This window comes from Ranitomeya variabilis, chromosome 6 (genome assembly GCF_051348905.1).
Source record: "Ranitomeya variabilis isolate aRanVar5 chromosome 6, aRanVar5.hap1, whole genome shotgun sequence".
Taxonomy (NCBI): domain Eukaryota; kingdom Metazoa; phylum Chordata; class Amphibia; order Anura; family Dendrobatidae; genus Ranitomeya; species Ranitomeya variabilis.
In genome coordinates this window covers 537499366-537515534 of record NC_135237.1, presented here as the reverse complement: position 1 = coordinate 537515534, position 16169 = coordinate 537499366, and the positions used below count along the sequence as shown (strand labels likewise).

Here is a 16169-nt window from a genome sequence, read left to right as displayed (position 1 = left end):
ATTTTTTTCTCAGACCAACCTGCCCTTAGGCCAAGACCACAGTATTGGTCACCAGGACTCGCAACTGGCTTCTACAGGGAGGTGGAGTACAATTAGAAGGTTGCTGAATTGGAGTAGTGGATTAGTAGTTGGGAGAGGAAAAGACATGAGAGAAGTTTCAGGAAAAAGGTAGACTGCAAAACAGCATAGACCTAGGAGTGAAAAACTCTGCTGTCTTGACCCCTTAGACCTGTGAGTGGGTCAACTGCAAAGCTCAGCATCCACTCCATGACAAACAGTGACCTGGGTCTGAAAGAGTTGTGCCACTGGGGAAGTGGGCTGCCATGTGTGACACCTCTGTCCGGTTCTGTCAACACACGGCCTGTAGAGTTTAATTGATCCATATATACATTTTAAAAATGCATCAGTGTCTCTTTGCAGATCCTTCTCTCGGCCATTTGCAGATCAAACTTCTCAGCTATTAAAGGGGTTGTCCGGTCTTTTGCTAAAAGTCTGCAGTCACTTTATGTGACCGCAGACTGCTTAATCCTCACAGCGTGCGCACATGTTGTCAGAATTCCCAGAGTTGGCGGTAAGACCAGGCAGGCAGTTTGCGTACTTCTGGCAGCATTACGACTAGACATTCATGGCCTCACTCAGTACAAGCAACTTGAGCAAGGCCTTGCACGTCTATTTGGAATGTGGTTAGAAGTTTGCAAATCAAGAAAAAAAAAAAAACGGATGCAACTAGAAGGACAATTACATAAATTTTTTTTTTTTTTTTTAAATGGTCTCTTGGATGGTTACATTCAGATGGATTTGTAATTGCAGCCACAATCACTGCAAGTGTGGTGGAGGTCAGGGTATTAATCAGCTGGGTGAAGAGCTCAAACCTGAGGGAAAGCCATCGAGGGCTTCTGTGGGATTGTAACAACAAAAGTGGAGGTTCGATTGCCCTGTCAGGCCCCTTTTCACACATCAGTTTTTTGCTATAAGTCACAATTTGTCGAAAAAAAAAATGCCGCCGGATCTGTTTTTTTCTCATAGACTTGTATTAGCGATGGATTAGCTCACGTTTTTATCCGTCGTTCGCTGGATCCGTCGAAAATGGTTTGTCCAGCGGCCAGAGACAACAGACAAAGTAACGTTTGTGTCCATCGAAAAAACGGACAGCGACAGATCCTCCGCCGTCTGTCGTTTGCTCCAAGGGAAGCCTATGGGCGCCGGACCCGTCAAATGACGGAATCCAGCGACTGATTCCGTTTTTTTTAACTGAGCATGCTCCGATTTTTTTAGGATGCAATTAGCCAGATCCGCTAGTCTGATCCGTCGAAAAAACAAATCCGTCACATCAGTTTTTCACAATCTGCGACGGATCTGTCGGGCCAACAAATTGTGACTGACGGAAAAAGTTGATGTGTGAAAGGGGCCTAAGCCTGAAAAGTGGCATAGAAGTGTAGTCCTGGGTTGTATTGGACTGTGGCATGTAGACTATAATTTTGCTGCATAAGTTCTTATCTTTGGGGTTTCCGCTAAATGAAAAGTGGAAATCTGAAGAAGCACCTAGAATAAAAACAAAATGTGCATTCACCTGGCACCCAATGGTCCCATCCCATAGGTCTGTTATGGTCATATATGTGTCTTGGTGTGAATGCTAGACCAAACCTCGTCATCCAACAGAAAGCCCATTATACTTGTGAGAGCAATCCATCAATGCAGTGTCTTGTGTGTTTTTGTTTTAGTGCAGGAAGAACACATACTGAGCCACATGAAACACAAAACCACATGGAGGAAGTTGTAGACACGGAGACTTGCATGAGGACAGACCTAAAAATTAATCAAGAGCAGTTTCCACAGCCACAGTGAATTACTCCCCAGAGACTGTCCTTAGAGCAAAGACATCTGGTGCTGACAAACAGGAGAAGGGTTGACTGGTGAAAAACACAAGAGGACAACAGATAAGAGTAAATTGCTCCATGCTGGAGGCACTGTTTGCTTACTCAATGGCGATAGGTTTATTTTCCTCTTAGGTTGTTGAAATGTCATCTAAAGTTTAACTAAATTCAATCTTTATCATGAACAAGAAAGAGGAGGAAACATACTAACCAGCCCCTTTGACCTGACTTTAGAAGAGCTCTGGGGACCAGACCTGGAAAACTACAAAAACACAAAAAAAGTACAGTTTTCTGCTGAAAAGTTTGTCCTAATACTTTAAGAAATACAGATTTTGCATGCAATTGCACCAATAAGGGATATCTGTCAATTATTCCTCCCAACAAATATGCACACTTGGATGAGCACATGGAGAGAGGGGAAAAGCTGCTGTCAGATAACTCTGGCAGGGCCTTAACTCTCCAGTGGGAACAAAGGAGTGGGCAGGCATGTCAACCGATCAGGAACTTTTACCCAACTAAATGGTCACTACTCACTACTAATTAATAATGCAGGGGTAACGTCCCTAAATAAATTCTAGGCACCACCAAAGAGCCATGAAGCAGTTCCTCTCATCCCAAACATTCACGATGGACAGCCAGTTCCTGGCCTGATTTACATTATCCCTTGGCCAGGATATATCAGAAGTCAACTCTAGAAGTATCCAGAGTGGGTACGGATAACCCAAGGCCGGTGCACTGCACATGCACTTGATGACTGTCAGGCATTCAGGGGAAAGCCAATAAAGCCCAGAAGGGGCCGTCTAGCATAACCGTTTGGGAAATAGGAACCACCTTTAACTTTTGAACGGTAATTTGCATCTGGTGCTCTCTATGTACAAACTCCTTGTTTCAGATAAGGAGCACCAAAATTTGGAAATGATAGGGATATGTTTAAACTGTTTGATGGTGTAAAACTTTCTGGACAAGGTTCCCTTCAAAATCCAACATGCCTGCTCCATGTTTTCCTCAAAAGTTTTTTTTTTAGACCTCCAATCTCCAAGTTTGGCCAACTTTTATCTAATGCGTATGACCAGCTCTACTGTACATTGGACTTTCAAGTCTTAGCCGATTAGAATCTATTCATTGTAAAATCTCAAATAAGATGAGGATTTCTATCCTAATTGAAGAAGAAATTTATCAAAACGGGAGTCAGGGCACATGAGGAGATACATGTATAATACACGTACAGTCATGGCCAACAGTTTTGAGACTGACACAAATTTTAATTTTCACAAAATTTGCTTCTTCACGGTTTTTAGATCTTTTAGTGATTATGATAAACCCCAATCAGTGATTAGACAAGACTGGGCAGGTATAAGTCAGGATTTCTCCCAGAAACTGATACCCAGCCACCCGGGCAAAATTCTTGAAAAATAAGGGTCAAAACTGTAAATATTGAGTCTTTTCAAAAGCTACATGTATTTATCAATAAAAGTTAAAAAAAATTGTGAAAGGTTTATAAAACTGTACTTCGATAACCAGAGAAACAATCGGACTAAAAAGTTTTTAACAGTATTCAAGTAGCGAAACTTGAGGGAAAAAAAAACTTGTCATTCTCAAAACTTTTGGCCAGGACTATACATCTTAGACGTAAACAAAAACATCAAAACACATAGAATGAAGACACTGGAAACATGAATACATGGAAAAAGATTAGGTATGGAGAGGAGAAGCAGAACACAAAACACAGAGTGAGCGTGTAGGTGTCCTTTGCGTGCTTTTAGCATGAGGTCTTTAAGAATCGTCATAAATTTGTCGTTAATAAAGCCTACTTTTCAGGCCATGCACAATTAGTTCATTTTGTAACACGTGCCATTAGAATAATAAAGGTATCCACTACCTGCTATACGTCCACATGAGTCTGCAGTTATTCGTACATGTGACGTCACCGAGCTGCTCAACTCCCGGAAGTGAGCAGAGCCAGAATGATTCTGTAATTTTATTTGCACCCCTCTGAATGCAATTTTTTTTCCAAAAATGTGCTTATTTATGGAAAGGTACTATGTATCTGAAAGCATACTTGCCATCTCACCAGGAACTTTAAAGAGGCTCCCCCCTAACCAAAAACAGGGGGAGACCTTCTAAACTCCCAATAGAGATGGCAAATTTCCCAGGTCCTGCAGAAGCCTCTCTGAAGGCAGCACTTCCCAAATGATTTCTGCAGTCTCAGCCCAGGTGTCCAGATGCACATTCTTGGACAAACACAGAGTGTGTAAAGCGTCATGATCTGGGGAAATTATTTATAATTATTAATTTATTATGCATTGCTTATATATCACTAAATATTCCATATACCTTTTAATTATATTGTCTACTCTGTACCTATCAGTATCTCTTTGGGATGTGGGAGGAAACCGGAGCATCTGGAGGAAACCCAAGCAAACATGGGGAGAACATACAAACTCCTTGCAGATGTCCTTGGTGGGTTTTTAACCCAGGACTTGAGATGGGTGAACCCAAACAGGAAAGTTCGGCATCCATACAGAACACCTACTGTTCGGGCACGGACACCGAACATGGACTTCACCAGGAAGTCCGTGCTACTGTTCGGGTTCAGCTGCCCGAACACCGGGCGTTTGTCACGCTGTCATGCGCGTAACAGAGCGGCAAACCCTTCTTCTGATCAGCGGTGAAATCCTCCCCGACGGTCAGAGAGACACGGTTTCCATGCTGTCAAAACACAGTGGGAGTGCTCAGCTATGATGGGAGGTATAAAGTTTATCTCTGATCACTCGTGTCAGCGGATGGGACTACTGCTACCATCATCCGACACCTGCTGCTGCTAATAACAGCGAGAACAGGAGCGGCTGATGGGAGTATTCATCAGCGGCTCCTGCACTGTAAATAAATAATTAAAAAAAAAAAAAACTGGTGTAGATTCCCCTGTATTTTTGTTAACCAGCCAGGCAAAACTCACAGTGAGCAACCCTCAGCTGTCAGCTTCAACAAGGCTAGTTATCTAGAATAGAGGGGTCCTCACGCTGTTTTTTTAAATTATTTAAATAAATAATTTAAAAAAAAGGGCACATGACAGCGTGGCAAATACTGAATGTTAGGGCCCCCGGTTCAAGTGAATGGGGTCCAAGTACTGTTCTGGTACCTGAACCCCAACTTTTTGTAACTGTTCGGCAGAACCCGCCGGACCCGAAAATCCAGGTGTCTGCCCATCTCTACCCAGGACCCAAACGGTGAAAAGCAACAGTGCTACTACTGAGACACTATGCTGCCCAAAAGAACATGTAGGGGTCTTGAATTGGTATAAAATGGAGCACTTGCTGCACAAAGGATTTTGTTTAAGACTAAAAATTCAGGGAATTTTCAGAGAATATTCAGAAAAAAAAAATGTATGAAAGCTGGCAGATCTGCTAGGAAAGGCACATTGGGTTGGGTAGCTTTCATCAGGTCCATTTTACGACCATAATGGGCTATGTGAGTATGTATAGGGATGGCTATCCCACGGGTATGGAAACGCTACAATACATGGCTAAAGTATCAAGATCAATTGTTTTTGTAATTTTTTGTTTTTTATTTTCCTTACTTTTTTGGGCAATTGGATATTTCTTTAGGATTTGAAATTCATGGTATTAAAACGATGTTGCAATGTTTCTCCTTGCAGAGACTGACATGTCAAGCCTGACCTGCCAGGGTGAGGAGATGCAAGTGTGGGGACTCCAACATACTTCTCGAGCACGACGAAGTCACTTGGTCAGCACACGAGCATGTTCAAGAAACGCCCTATCCGAGCACCTTCGCTCATCACTAAGATAAATTTCTAAGTCAACGACTTTGCCAAAACGGTTGACCAATGCAAAGCTGTAGCGCCGACATGCACAAGAGATGCATCAAAGTACAGTCATTTTTTTTTTTTTTAAAGAAACTTTTGGCAATCAGAGATGCTGATTAATTTACTGTTGCAAGCATTGTATGGCAAATATTAATTAGCAATAGGTCTCATTGTTAAGTTGCCCAACAGAAGCTGGATTTAGTAAGATTTTAGAACCATTAATTTTTTTTTCCAAAGAAAATACCAGTTCTTTTTAATTATATATTCAGCTACAACAACAACAAAGAAATATTTAAAAACTGTCCCAATCACTATGGTTTTAATGTTGGGGAAATAAAAAAAAAAAAAATTGATCATGTGGGGGGCATAAAAGGACCTGTTTTTTTAACACACTGAAATAATCGGGTCTTCGTTCCAGGTGACAGGTTCACTTTGAAGAACCAGAGTTGTATATGAGGTCAGCAAAGAATTAATTGAAATAAAATCTGATGGAAAACTAACTACAGATTCCAGAAATGCCTCTTCTTAGCCGATTACAGCCAGGACTACATTTTGGATAAAAGTTTAGCAAAGTTCAAAACAAGAAACAACATACCAGACAGTGGGAGCAGCAGCAGAGACTGAGCGTTGAACCTACGGCAGAGTGATTTAAATACTTTTTTTGTATTCTGCCTTTTTTTTTGTTCGTTTGTTAACTATTAAAACAAACTGAAGCCGATGGTCATATTTTGTCCGAAACCCAAAAATAAAAACACCTTAATTAGTTTTATAGATTTTGAATATCGTCCCAAAAGGTCTGCAGCATTGACATAGACCAAATTGCTGAATTTCTTTCCCAGACTGGTTTCACAAAACTTTGACTCATGTTATTTTTGACCATGTAGAACCGCCACTTTGTTCAAAAGTATTGAGGACCAAAGCTTCCTATCCATGCAGGGTTGCCGACCATCCAAAAAGTCCTAGACGATTTGTAAAAATAGGACATTTTTTGTCCCAGTCCATAAAAAAAAATATATTTTGATTGATATTTTTGTGATGTTTTTTTTTCAACTGTAGAAACTTGTATAGATTATTGTGGCCATAGTTCATCATTTTACAGGTCACAGTGAATGCAGCGGACGTCTTCATAGCAGCATTACGGGTTGAAGACACACATCACTTAAATGTTTAATGATTTATTATTGTTCTCCAATGATTTTTTGATAAGCTGTTCAGAAAAAAAGAAAAAATCAAATTGGCAATCCTGCCTCTAGGTCAATGGTAAACTACAACATATCAGCAAGAAGACCACTCAGCCAAGCAGCAGCGTAGATCTCTGCTCCTCCTGACTTTGAAGGCATTTTGGGAATCTGCACTTTGTTTCCATCAATAATTCTCACCTGGGAAAATTCTAAATTGATTTCATAAATATTATTTATCTGGGATCAGGATTTTAAAAAACGTCAACATTTTTTTTCCCTTAAAAACAAAAACAAAAAAACCAGCACCATTCTTGTCTTTGGGCTGTGCCTGGTATTGCGGCTCTCAACTCAACAGTCAAGTGAATAGGTCCGAGCTGTAAAGCCAGACTGCTTGGCAATGCCACGGTTTTGGGGGGTGGGAGGGAAAGTGAACCCCTTTTCCTTCATAACGGATCATGTATTTAATTCTTAAGGTCAGACATAAAACTGGCCCACTAGAGGATCCTCCAGCCTAGTAGAATTTTGTACTTAAAAAAAAAATAATAAAATTATATACAGTACAGACCAAAAGTTTGGACACACCTTCTCATTTAAAGATTTTTCTGTATTTTCAGGACTATGAAAATTGTACATTCACACTGAAGGCATCAAAACTATGAATTAACACATGTAGAATTATATACTTAACAAAAAAGTGTGAAACAACTGAAATTATGTCTTATATTCTAGGTTCTTCAAAGTAGCCACCTTTTGCTTTGATGACTGCTTTGCACACTCTGGGCATTCTCTTGATGAGCTTCAAGAGGTAGTCACCGGGAATGGTTTTCACTTCACAGGTGTGCCCTGTCAGGTTTAATAAGTGGGATTTCTTGCCTTATAAAATGGGGTTGGGACCATCAGTTGTGTTGTGCAGAAGTCTGATGGATACACAGCTGATAGTCCTACTGAATAGACTGTTAGAATTTGTATTATGGCAAGAAAAAAGCAGCTAAGTAAAGAAAAACGAGTGGCCATCAGTACTTTAAGAAATGAAGGTCAGTCAGTCCGAAAAATTGGGAAAACTTTAAGTGTCCCCAAGTGCAGTGGCAAAAACCATCAAGCGCTACAAAGAAACTGGCTCACATGAGGACCGCCCCAGGAAAGGAAGACCAAGAGTCACCTCTGCTTCTGAGGATAAGTTTATCTGAGTCACCAGCCTCAGAAATCGCAGGTTAACAGCAGCTCAGATTAGAGACCAGGTCAATGCCACACAGAGTTCTAGCAGCAGACACATCTCTACAACAACTGTTAAGAGGAGACTTTGTGCAGCAGGCCTTCATGGTAAAATAGCTGCTAGGAAATCACTGCTGAGGACAGGCAACAAGCAGAAGAGACTTGTTTGGGCTAAAGAACACAAGGAATGGACATTAGACCAGTGGAAATCTGTGCTTTGGTCTGATGAGTCCAAATTTGAGATCTTTGGTCCCAACCACCGTGTTTTTGTGCGACGCAGAAAAGGTGAACGGATGGACTCTACATGCCTGGTTCCCACCGTGAAGCATGGAGGAGGAGGTATGATGGTATGGGGGTGCTTTACTGGTGACACTGTTGGGGATTTATTCAAAATTGAAGGCATACTGAACCAGCATGGCTACCACAGCATCTAGCAGCGGCATGCTATTCCATCCGGTTTGTGTTTAGTTGGACCATCATTTATTATTCAACAGGACAATGACCCCAAACACACCTCCAGGCTGTGTAAGGGCTATTTGACCAAGAAGGAGAGTGATGGGGTGCTATGCCAGATGACCTGGCCTCCACAGTCACCAGACCTGAACCCAATCAAGATGGTTTGGGGTGAGCTGGACGCAGAATGAAGGCAAAAGGGCCAACAAGTGCTAAGCATCTCTGGGAACTCCTTCAAGATTGTTGGAAGACCATTCCCAGTGACTACCTCTTGAAGCTCATCAAGAGAATGCCAAGAGTGTGCAAAGCAGTCATCAAAGCAAAAGGTGGCTACTTTGAAGAACCTAGAATATAAGACATATTTTCAGTTGTTTCACACTTTTTTGTTAAGTATATAATTCCACATGTGTTAACCCCTTAAGCCCCGAGGGTGGTTTGCACGTTAATGACCGGGCCAATTTTTACAATTCTGACCACTGTCCCTTTATGAGGTTATAACTCTGGAACGCTTCAACGGATCTTGGCGATTCTGACATTGTTTTCTTGTGACATATTGTACTTCATGTTAGTGGTAAAATTTCTTCGATATAACTTGCGTTTATTTGTGAAAAAAACGAATATTTGGCGAAAATTTTGAAAATTTCGCAATTTTCCAACTTTGAATTTTTATGCCCTTAAATCACAGACATATGTCACACAAAATGCTTAATAAATAACATTTCCCACATGTCTACTTTACATCAGCACAATTTTGGAACCAAATTTTTTTTTTGTGACGGAGTTATAAGGGTTAAAAGTTGACCAGCAATTTCTCATTTTTACAACACCATTTTTTTTTAGGGACCACATCTCATTTGAAGTCATTTTGACGGGTCTATATGATAGAAAATACCCAAGTGTGACACCATTCTAAAAACTGCACCCCTCAAGGTACTCAAAACCACTTTCAAGAAGTTTATTAACCCTTCAGGTGTTTCACAGGAATTTTTGGAATGTTTAAATAAAAATGAACATTTAACTTTTTTTCACACAAAATTTATTTCAGCTCCAATTTGTTTTATTTTACCAAGGGTAACAGGAGAAAATAGACCCCAAAAGTTGTTGTACAATTTGTCCTGAGTACGCTGATACCCCATATGTGGGGGTAAACCACAGTTTGGGCGCATGGCAGAGCTTGGAAGCAAAGGAGCGCCATTTGACTTTTCAATGCAAAATTGACTGGAATTGAGATGGGACGCCATGTTGCATTTGGAGAGCCCCTGATGTGCCTAAACATTGAAACCCCTAACAAGTGACACCATTTTGGAAAGTAGACCCCCTAAGGAACTTATCTAGATGTGTGGTGAGCACTTTGACCCAACAAGTGCTTTACAGAAGTTTATAATGCAGAGCCGTAAAAATAAAAAATCATATTTTTTCACAAAAATTATCTTTTCACCCCCAATTTTTTATTTTCCCAAGGGTGAGAGAAGAAATTGGACCCCAAAAATTGTTGTGCAATTTGTCCTGAGTACGCTGATACCCCATATGTGGGTGTAAACCATTGTTTGGGCGCAGGGCAGAGCTCGGAAGGGAAGGAGCGCCATTTGACTTTTCAATGCAAAATTGACTGGAATTGAGATGGGACGCCATGTTGCATTTAGAGAGCCCTTGATGTGCCTAAACATTGAAACCCCTAACAAGTGACACCATTTTGGAAAGTAGACCCCCTAAGGAACTTATCTAGATGTGTGGTGAGCACTTTGACCCAACAAGTGCTTTACAGAAGTTTATAATGCAGAGCCGTAAAAATAAAAAATCATATTTTTTCACAAAAATGATCTTTTCACCCCCAATTTTTTATTTTCCCAAGGGTAAGAGAAGAAATTGGACCCCAAAAATTGTTGTGCAGTTTGTCCTGAGTACACTGATACCCCATATGTGGGTGTAAACCATTGTTTGGGCGCAGGGCAGAGCTCAGAAGGGAAGGAGCGCCATTTGACTTTTCAATGCAAAATTGACTGGAATTGAGATGGGACGCCATGTTGCGTTTGGAGAGCCCCTAATGTGCCTAAACATTGAAACCCCCCACGAGTGACACCATTTTGGAAAGTAGACCCCTTAAGGAACTTATCTAGATGTGTGTTGAGCACTTTGACCCAACAAGTGCTTCACAGAAGTTTATAATGCAGAGCCGTAAAAATAAAAAATCATATTTTTTCACAAAAATGATATTTTCACCCCCATTTTTTTATTTCCCCAAGGGTAAGAGAAGAAATTAGACCACAAAAGTTGTTGTGCAATTTGTCCTGAGTACGACGATACCCCATATGTGGGGGTAAACCACTGTTTGGGTGCATAGCAGAGCTCGGAAGGGAAGGAGCGCTATTTGACTTTTCAATGCAAAATTGACTGGAATTAAGATGGGATGCCATGTTGCATTTGGAGAGCCCCTGATGTGCCTAAACATTAAAAAACCCCACAAGTGACACCATTTTGGAAAGTAGACCCCCTAAGGAACTTATCTAGATGTGTTTTGAGAGCTTTGAACCCCCAAGTGTTTCACTACAGTTTATAACGCAGAGCCGTGAAAATAAAAATTATTTTTTTTTTTCACAAAAATGATTTTTTAGCCCCCAGTTTTGTATTTTCACAAGGGTATCAGGATAAATTGGACCCCAAAAGTTGTTGTCCAATTTGTCTGGAGTACGCTGATACCCCATTTGTGGGGAGGGACTACTGTTTGGGCGCATGACAGAGCTCGGAAGGGAAGGAGCGCCATTTGGAATGCAGACTTAAATGGATTGGTCTGCAGGCGTCACGTTGCATTTGCAGAGCCCCTGATGTACCCAAATAGTACAGACCCCCCACAAGTGACCCCATATTGGAAACTAGACCTCCCAAGGAACTTATCTAGATGTGTTGTGAGAACTTTGAACCCCCAAGTGTTTCACTAGTTTACAACGCAGAGCCGTGAAAATAAAACATATTTTTTTCCCACAAAAATGATTTTTAGCCCCCCAAATTTTTATTTTCCCAAGGATAACAAGAGAGCTTGGACCCCAGAAGTTGTTGTTCAATTTGTCCCTAGTACGCTGATACCCCATATGTTGGGGTAAACCCCTTTTTGGACGCACGGGAGAGCTCGGAAGGGAAGGAGCACTGTTTTACTTTTTCAACGCAGAATTGGCTGGAATTGAGATTGGACGCCATGTCGCGTTTGGAGAGCCCCTGATGTGCCTGAACAGTGGAAACTCCCCAATTCTACCTGAAACCCTACCCCTAACCTCACCCCTAACCGTTTACTGAACATTTTCTGACAGTCATAAGTGCCACGTATATAAGTGCCACGTATATAAGTGCCACGTATATAAGTGCCACGTATATAAGTGCCACGTATATAAGTGCCACGTATATAAGTGCCACGTATATAAGTGCCACGTATATAAGTGCCACGTATATAAGTGCCACGTATATAAGTGCCACGTATTTAAGAGCCACGTATTTAAGAGCCACGTATTTAAGTGCCACGTATTTCAGTGCCACGATATTTCAGTGCCACGATATTTCAGTGCCACGATATTTCAGTGCCACGTATTTCAGTGCCACGTATTTCAGTGCCACGTATTTCAGGCACTGAAAAATACGTGGCACGTAAATACTTCAGTGCCACGATATTTCAGTGCCACGTATTTCAGTGCCACGTATTTCAGGCACTGGTAAATACGTGGCACGTAAATACGTGGCACTTAAATACGTGGCACTTAAATACGTGGCACTTAAATACGTGGCACTTAAATACGTGGCACTTAAATACGTGGCACTTAAATACGTGGCACTTAAATACGTGGCACTTAAATACGTGGCACTTAAATACGTGGCACTTAAATACGTGGCACTTAAATACGTGGCACTTAAATACGTGGCACTTATATACGTGGCCACTGAAATATCGTGGCACTTATATACGTATATAAACGTATATTTCAGTGCCACGTATTTCAGTGCCACGTATTTCAGGTTGGGGTAGGGTTAGGGGTAGGGTTAGGGTTTTTTGTTTTTTTCTTGTTTTCTTGTGTTTTTCTATAAAAACGCATGCGTTTTACCGCGTTTACATGCATTTTTTCACACATGCGGTTTTTTTAAAAAACGCATGCAGATAAAAACGCAAGTGTGAAACCAGACTAAAAGACGCTTTTTATAGCAAAAAAGTTTTTGCGTCTCCACATTTTGAGAGCTATAATTTTTCCACATTTTGGTCCACAGAGTCATGTGAGGTCTTGTTTTTTGCGGGACGAGTTGACGTTTTTATTGGTAACATTTTCGGACACGTGACCATTTTTGATCACTTTTTATTCCGATTTTTGTGAGGCAGAATGACCGAAAACCAGCTATTCATGAATTTCTTTTGGGGGAGGCGTTTATACCGTTCTGCGCTTGGTAAAATTGATAAAGCAGTTTTATTCGTCGGGTCAGTACGATTACAGCGATACCTCATTTATATCATTTTTTTATGTTTTGACGCTTTTATACGATAAAAACTATTTTATAGAAAAAATAATTATTTTGGCATCGCTTTATTCTGAGGACTATAACTTTTTTATTTTTTTGCTGATGATGCTGTATGGCGGCTCGTTTTTTGCGGGACAAGATGATGTTTTCAGCGGTAACATGGTTATTTATATCCGTCTTTTTGATCGCGTGTTATTCCACTTTTTGTCCGGCGGTATGGTAATAAAGCGTTGTTTTTTGCCTCGTTTTTTTTTTTTTTTCTCTTACGGTGTTTACTGAAGGGGTTAACTAGTGGGCCAGTTTTATAGGTTGGGTCGTTACGGACGCGGCGATACTAAATATGTGTACTTTTATTGTTTTTGTTTGTTTTTTTTAGATAAAGAAATGTATTTATGGGAATAATATTTTTTTTTTATTATTATTTATTTAGGAATTTTTTTTTTTTTTTTTTTTACACATGTGGAAATTTTTTTTTTTACTTTTTTACTTTGTCCCAGGGGGGGACATCACAGATCGCAGATCTGATAGTGTGCACAGCACTCTATCAGATCCGTGATCATACTTTCATCGGAGCAGGCTGCAGCTTTCATCTGCAGCCTGCTCCGACCCGGAAGTGCTCCCTGCAGGACCCGGATACAGCCCCTCGGCCATTTTGGATCCGGGGCCTGCAGGGAGCAGACGTTCGGTACGAGGTGAGTACATCACCTTGTACCGATCGTCTCAGGGAAGCCCGCAGGGAGCCCCCTCCCTGCGCGATGCTTCCCTGTACCGCCGGTACACCGCGATCATGTTTGATCGCGGTGTGCCGGGGGTTAATGTGCCGGGGGCGGTCCGTGACCGCTCCTGGCACATAGTGCCGGATGTCAGCTGCGATATGCAGCCGACACCCGGCCGCGATCGGCCGCGCTCCCCCCGTGAGCGCGGCCGATCGCGTATGACGTACTATCCCGTCACCGGGAATTAAGTCCCAGGTCACCTTGACGGGATAGTACGTCATACGGGATTAAGGGGTTAATTCATAGTTTTGATGCCTTCAGTGTGAATGTACAATTTTTATAGTCATGAAAATACAGAAAAATCTTTAAATGAGAAGGTGTCCAAACTTTTGGTCTGTACTGTATATATATTCATTCAAGTGCATTAAAGTTGCTGAGCAATTAATGCAATTTGTTTTTTGTTTTTTTTTTGTTTTTTTTTAAATTCAGCAGTGAATAAGTCCCCCCCAAAATGATTCCCACAATCAAATGAGAGCTGGGATTGTGCCGCTATACACATAAACTTAAAAAGAGATTGACTTACGCTGCAGCTTTCATCGTTGTCAGGCCTGTGTGGGATGATGAATGAGGAGACGGCCATCTTTCCATCACAGTTGTCAGCCGGCTGGTTAAAATCTAGACAGCTGGTTATGATACAGAAGTAGTGTGTGGGGACTGGTATTGTTCCATCGACAAACCTGAATGAAGAAAGGGAAATGAAAGAAAAAAAAGAAAAAAAGAATATATCAATAAAGGTTATCTTTTTGGTATCAATATCCATCTTTTTGGATGATTTGTTTAAAATGCATGTATTTGGGGCTCAAAATTAATTTGTAATTAGGTCCCGTTAATGATGTTTGGCTTTTGTTTCCATGCATGTTTAACTTTGATGTGGCCCGTCATCATAAATGCAAAAAAGACAGATAAAAGGTTACTCTGCTGTCAGTCAGATAGTGAGCTTATTCTATATCGGATTCTAAGTTAAAGGGAATCTGTCAGCAGGCTTGTGTTATGTAATCTGAGAGCAGCCTGATTTAGGGGCTGAGAGGCTGATTCCAGTGACGTGTCACTTACTAGTCTGTGTATTGCAGTTTCAATAAAATCAGTGTTTTATCAGCAGATTATCACTACAGGACTAGGCGTCTCGTGCCTCCTAGTCCAACCAGACCCCCACAACTGATTGGCTGCTTTCTGTGTACGCTGTATATTGACAGAGCTACCAATCAGCAGTGTGGGCGGGGCTTTCCACAGCTCAGCATTCAGAGCTCGGCTAGATCTGCAGCAGAGAAACCAGTGATTGTACCACAACTGCTGCACCCAGTAACCTAAGTGATACATCGCTGGGATCAGGGTCTCTGCCACTACATCATGCTGCTATAGTAAATGTGTGTGGATGATATCCGCGCTGCTGTGACAAAACTAATCCAGATATAGTTAAAATACACTCTGGTGGTTTATTCAACGCGTTTCAAAGCCTATGGCTTCTTCTTCAGGAGATTACCAGAGAGACATGTGAAGACAGTGCTGTTACATGCCTTATATACATTCAAAACCGGCGCCAAAAGACCTTCTGACATATAGTGTCAAAGTTCGTGGAGCAGCAATGCATAATAAAGTAATTTTCAACATATGTACATACAGATAATATAGTTGTTCAAATTAATAACCAATATAATAAAATTTTATTCATTTTTCAGACATCAGAAGCAAAAAGAAAATAAAGAATTTATACGACAAAACAGGACAAGAACCTACTTGAGGATGTGAGATAATTCCCATTCATCCTCCCATCTACCTGCGCTACACATCCAGCCAGAGGAACATTACCTGAGAATTAATTATGTGCGTATATAAAATCAATTTCCACCATTAAATATATAGCCATTATTAGTGTATATTTATTAAAATATATTTTTATTTAAAAAATCATGTTAAAAATTGTATAAAATGTAATTCAAAAAAATTTTGATCATGAAATTACCAGTTTGTGTCTCTTTTTAAAAAAAATAAAATTATATATATATATATATATATATATATATATATATATATATAATCATTATAGATTTAATGCAACGTCTAATATCTACGTGCCCTTGAGAAATCTTACATATTTCTAAGAACTCACCGACATCAATAAAAAGAGAGGAAATTTCTCAAATCAATAACTGAAACAGACCGCGCAGACTCCATCAGATATTGCAGTGGAGCAGAGCCCAAATAAAACAACCGTGAGAAGGAGGAGAAGAACAAACCGAACATGATCGAGTTATATATAGATAGATAGATAGATAGATAGATAGATAGATAGATAGATAGATAGATAGATAGATAGATAGATAGATAGATAGAGAATTATTTTTTTTTACAATGTGCAAAT

At 40.6% G+C, this 16169-nt stretch overlaps 1 protein-coding gene across 13 annotated transcripts in view; it reads right to left on the bottom strand.

Moving 5' to 3' along the window:
- The window catches only part of ENPP2 (ectonucleotide pyrophosphatase/phosphodiesterase 2), a 203074-nt gene that overhangs the window by 5337 nt on the left and 181568 nt on the right, over positions 1-16169 (bottom strand). For 7 of the 13 annotated variants that reach the window (XM_077271139.1, XM_077271141.1, XM_077271145.1 and 4 more), the window contains one exon: positions 14334-14487. In XM_077271139.1, the coding sequence (XP_077127254.1) occupies positions 14334-14487 (154 nt within the window). Of the gene's footprint in view, positions 1-2085; positions 2137-14333; positions 14488-16169 lie in introns of all 13 variants that reach the window. The other 6 variants (XM_077271135.1, XM_077271134.1, XM_077271142.1 and 3 more) reach the window with 1 other exon arrangement.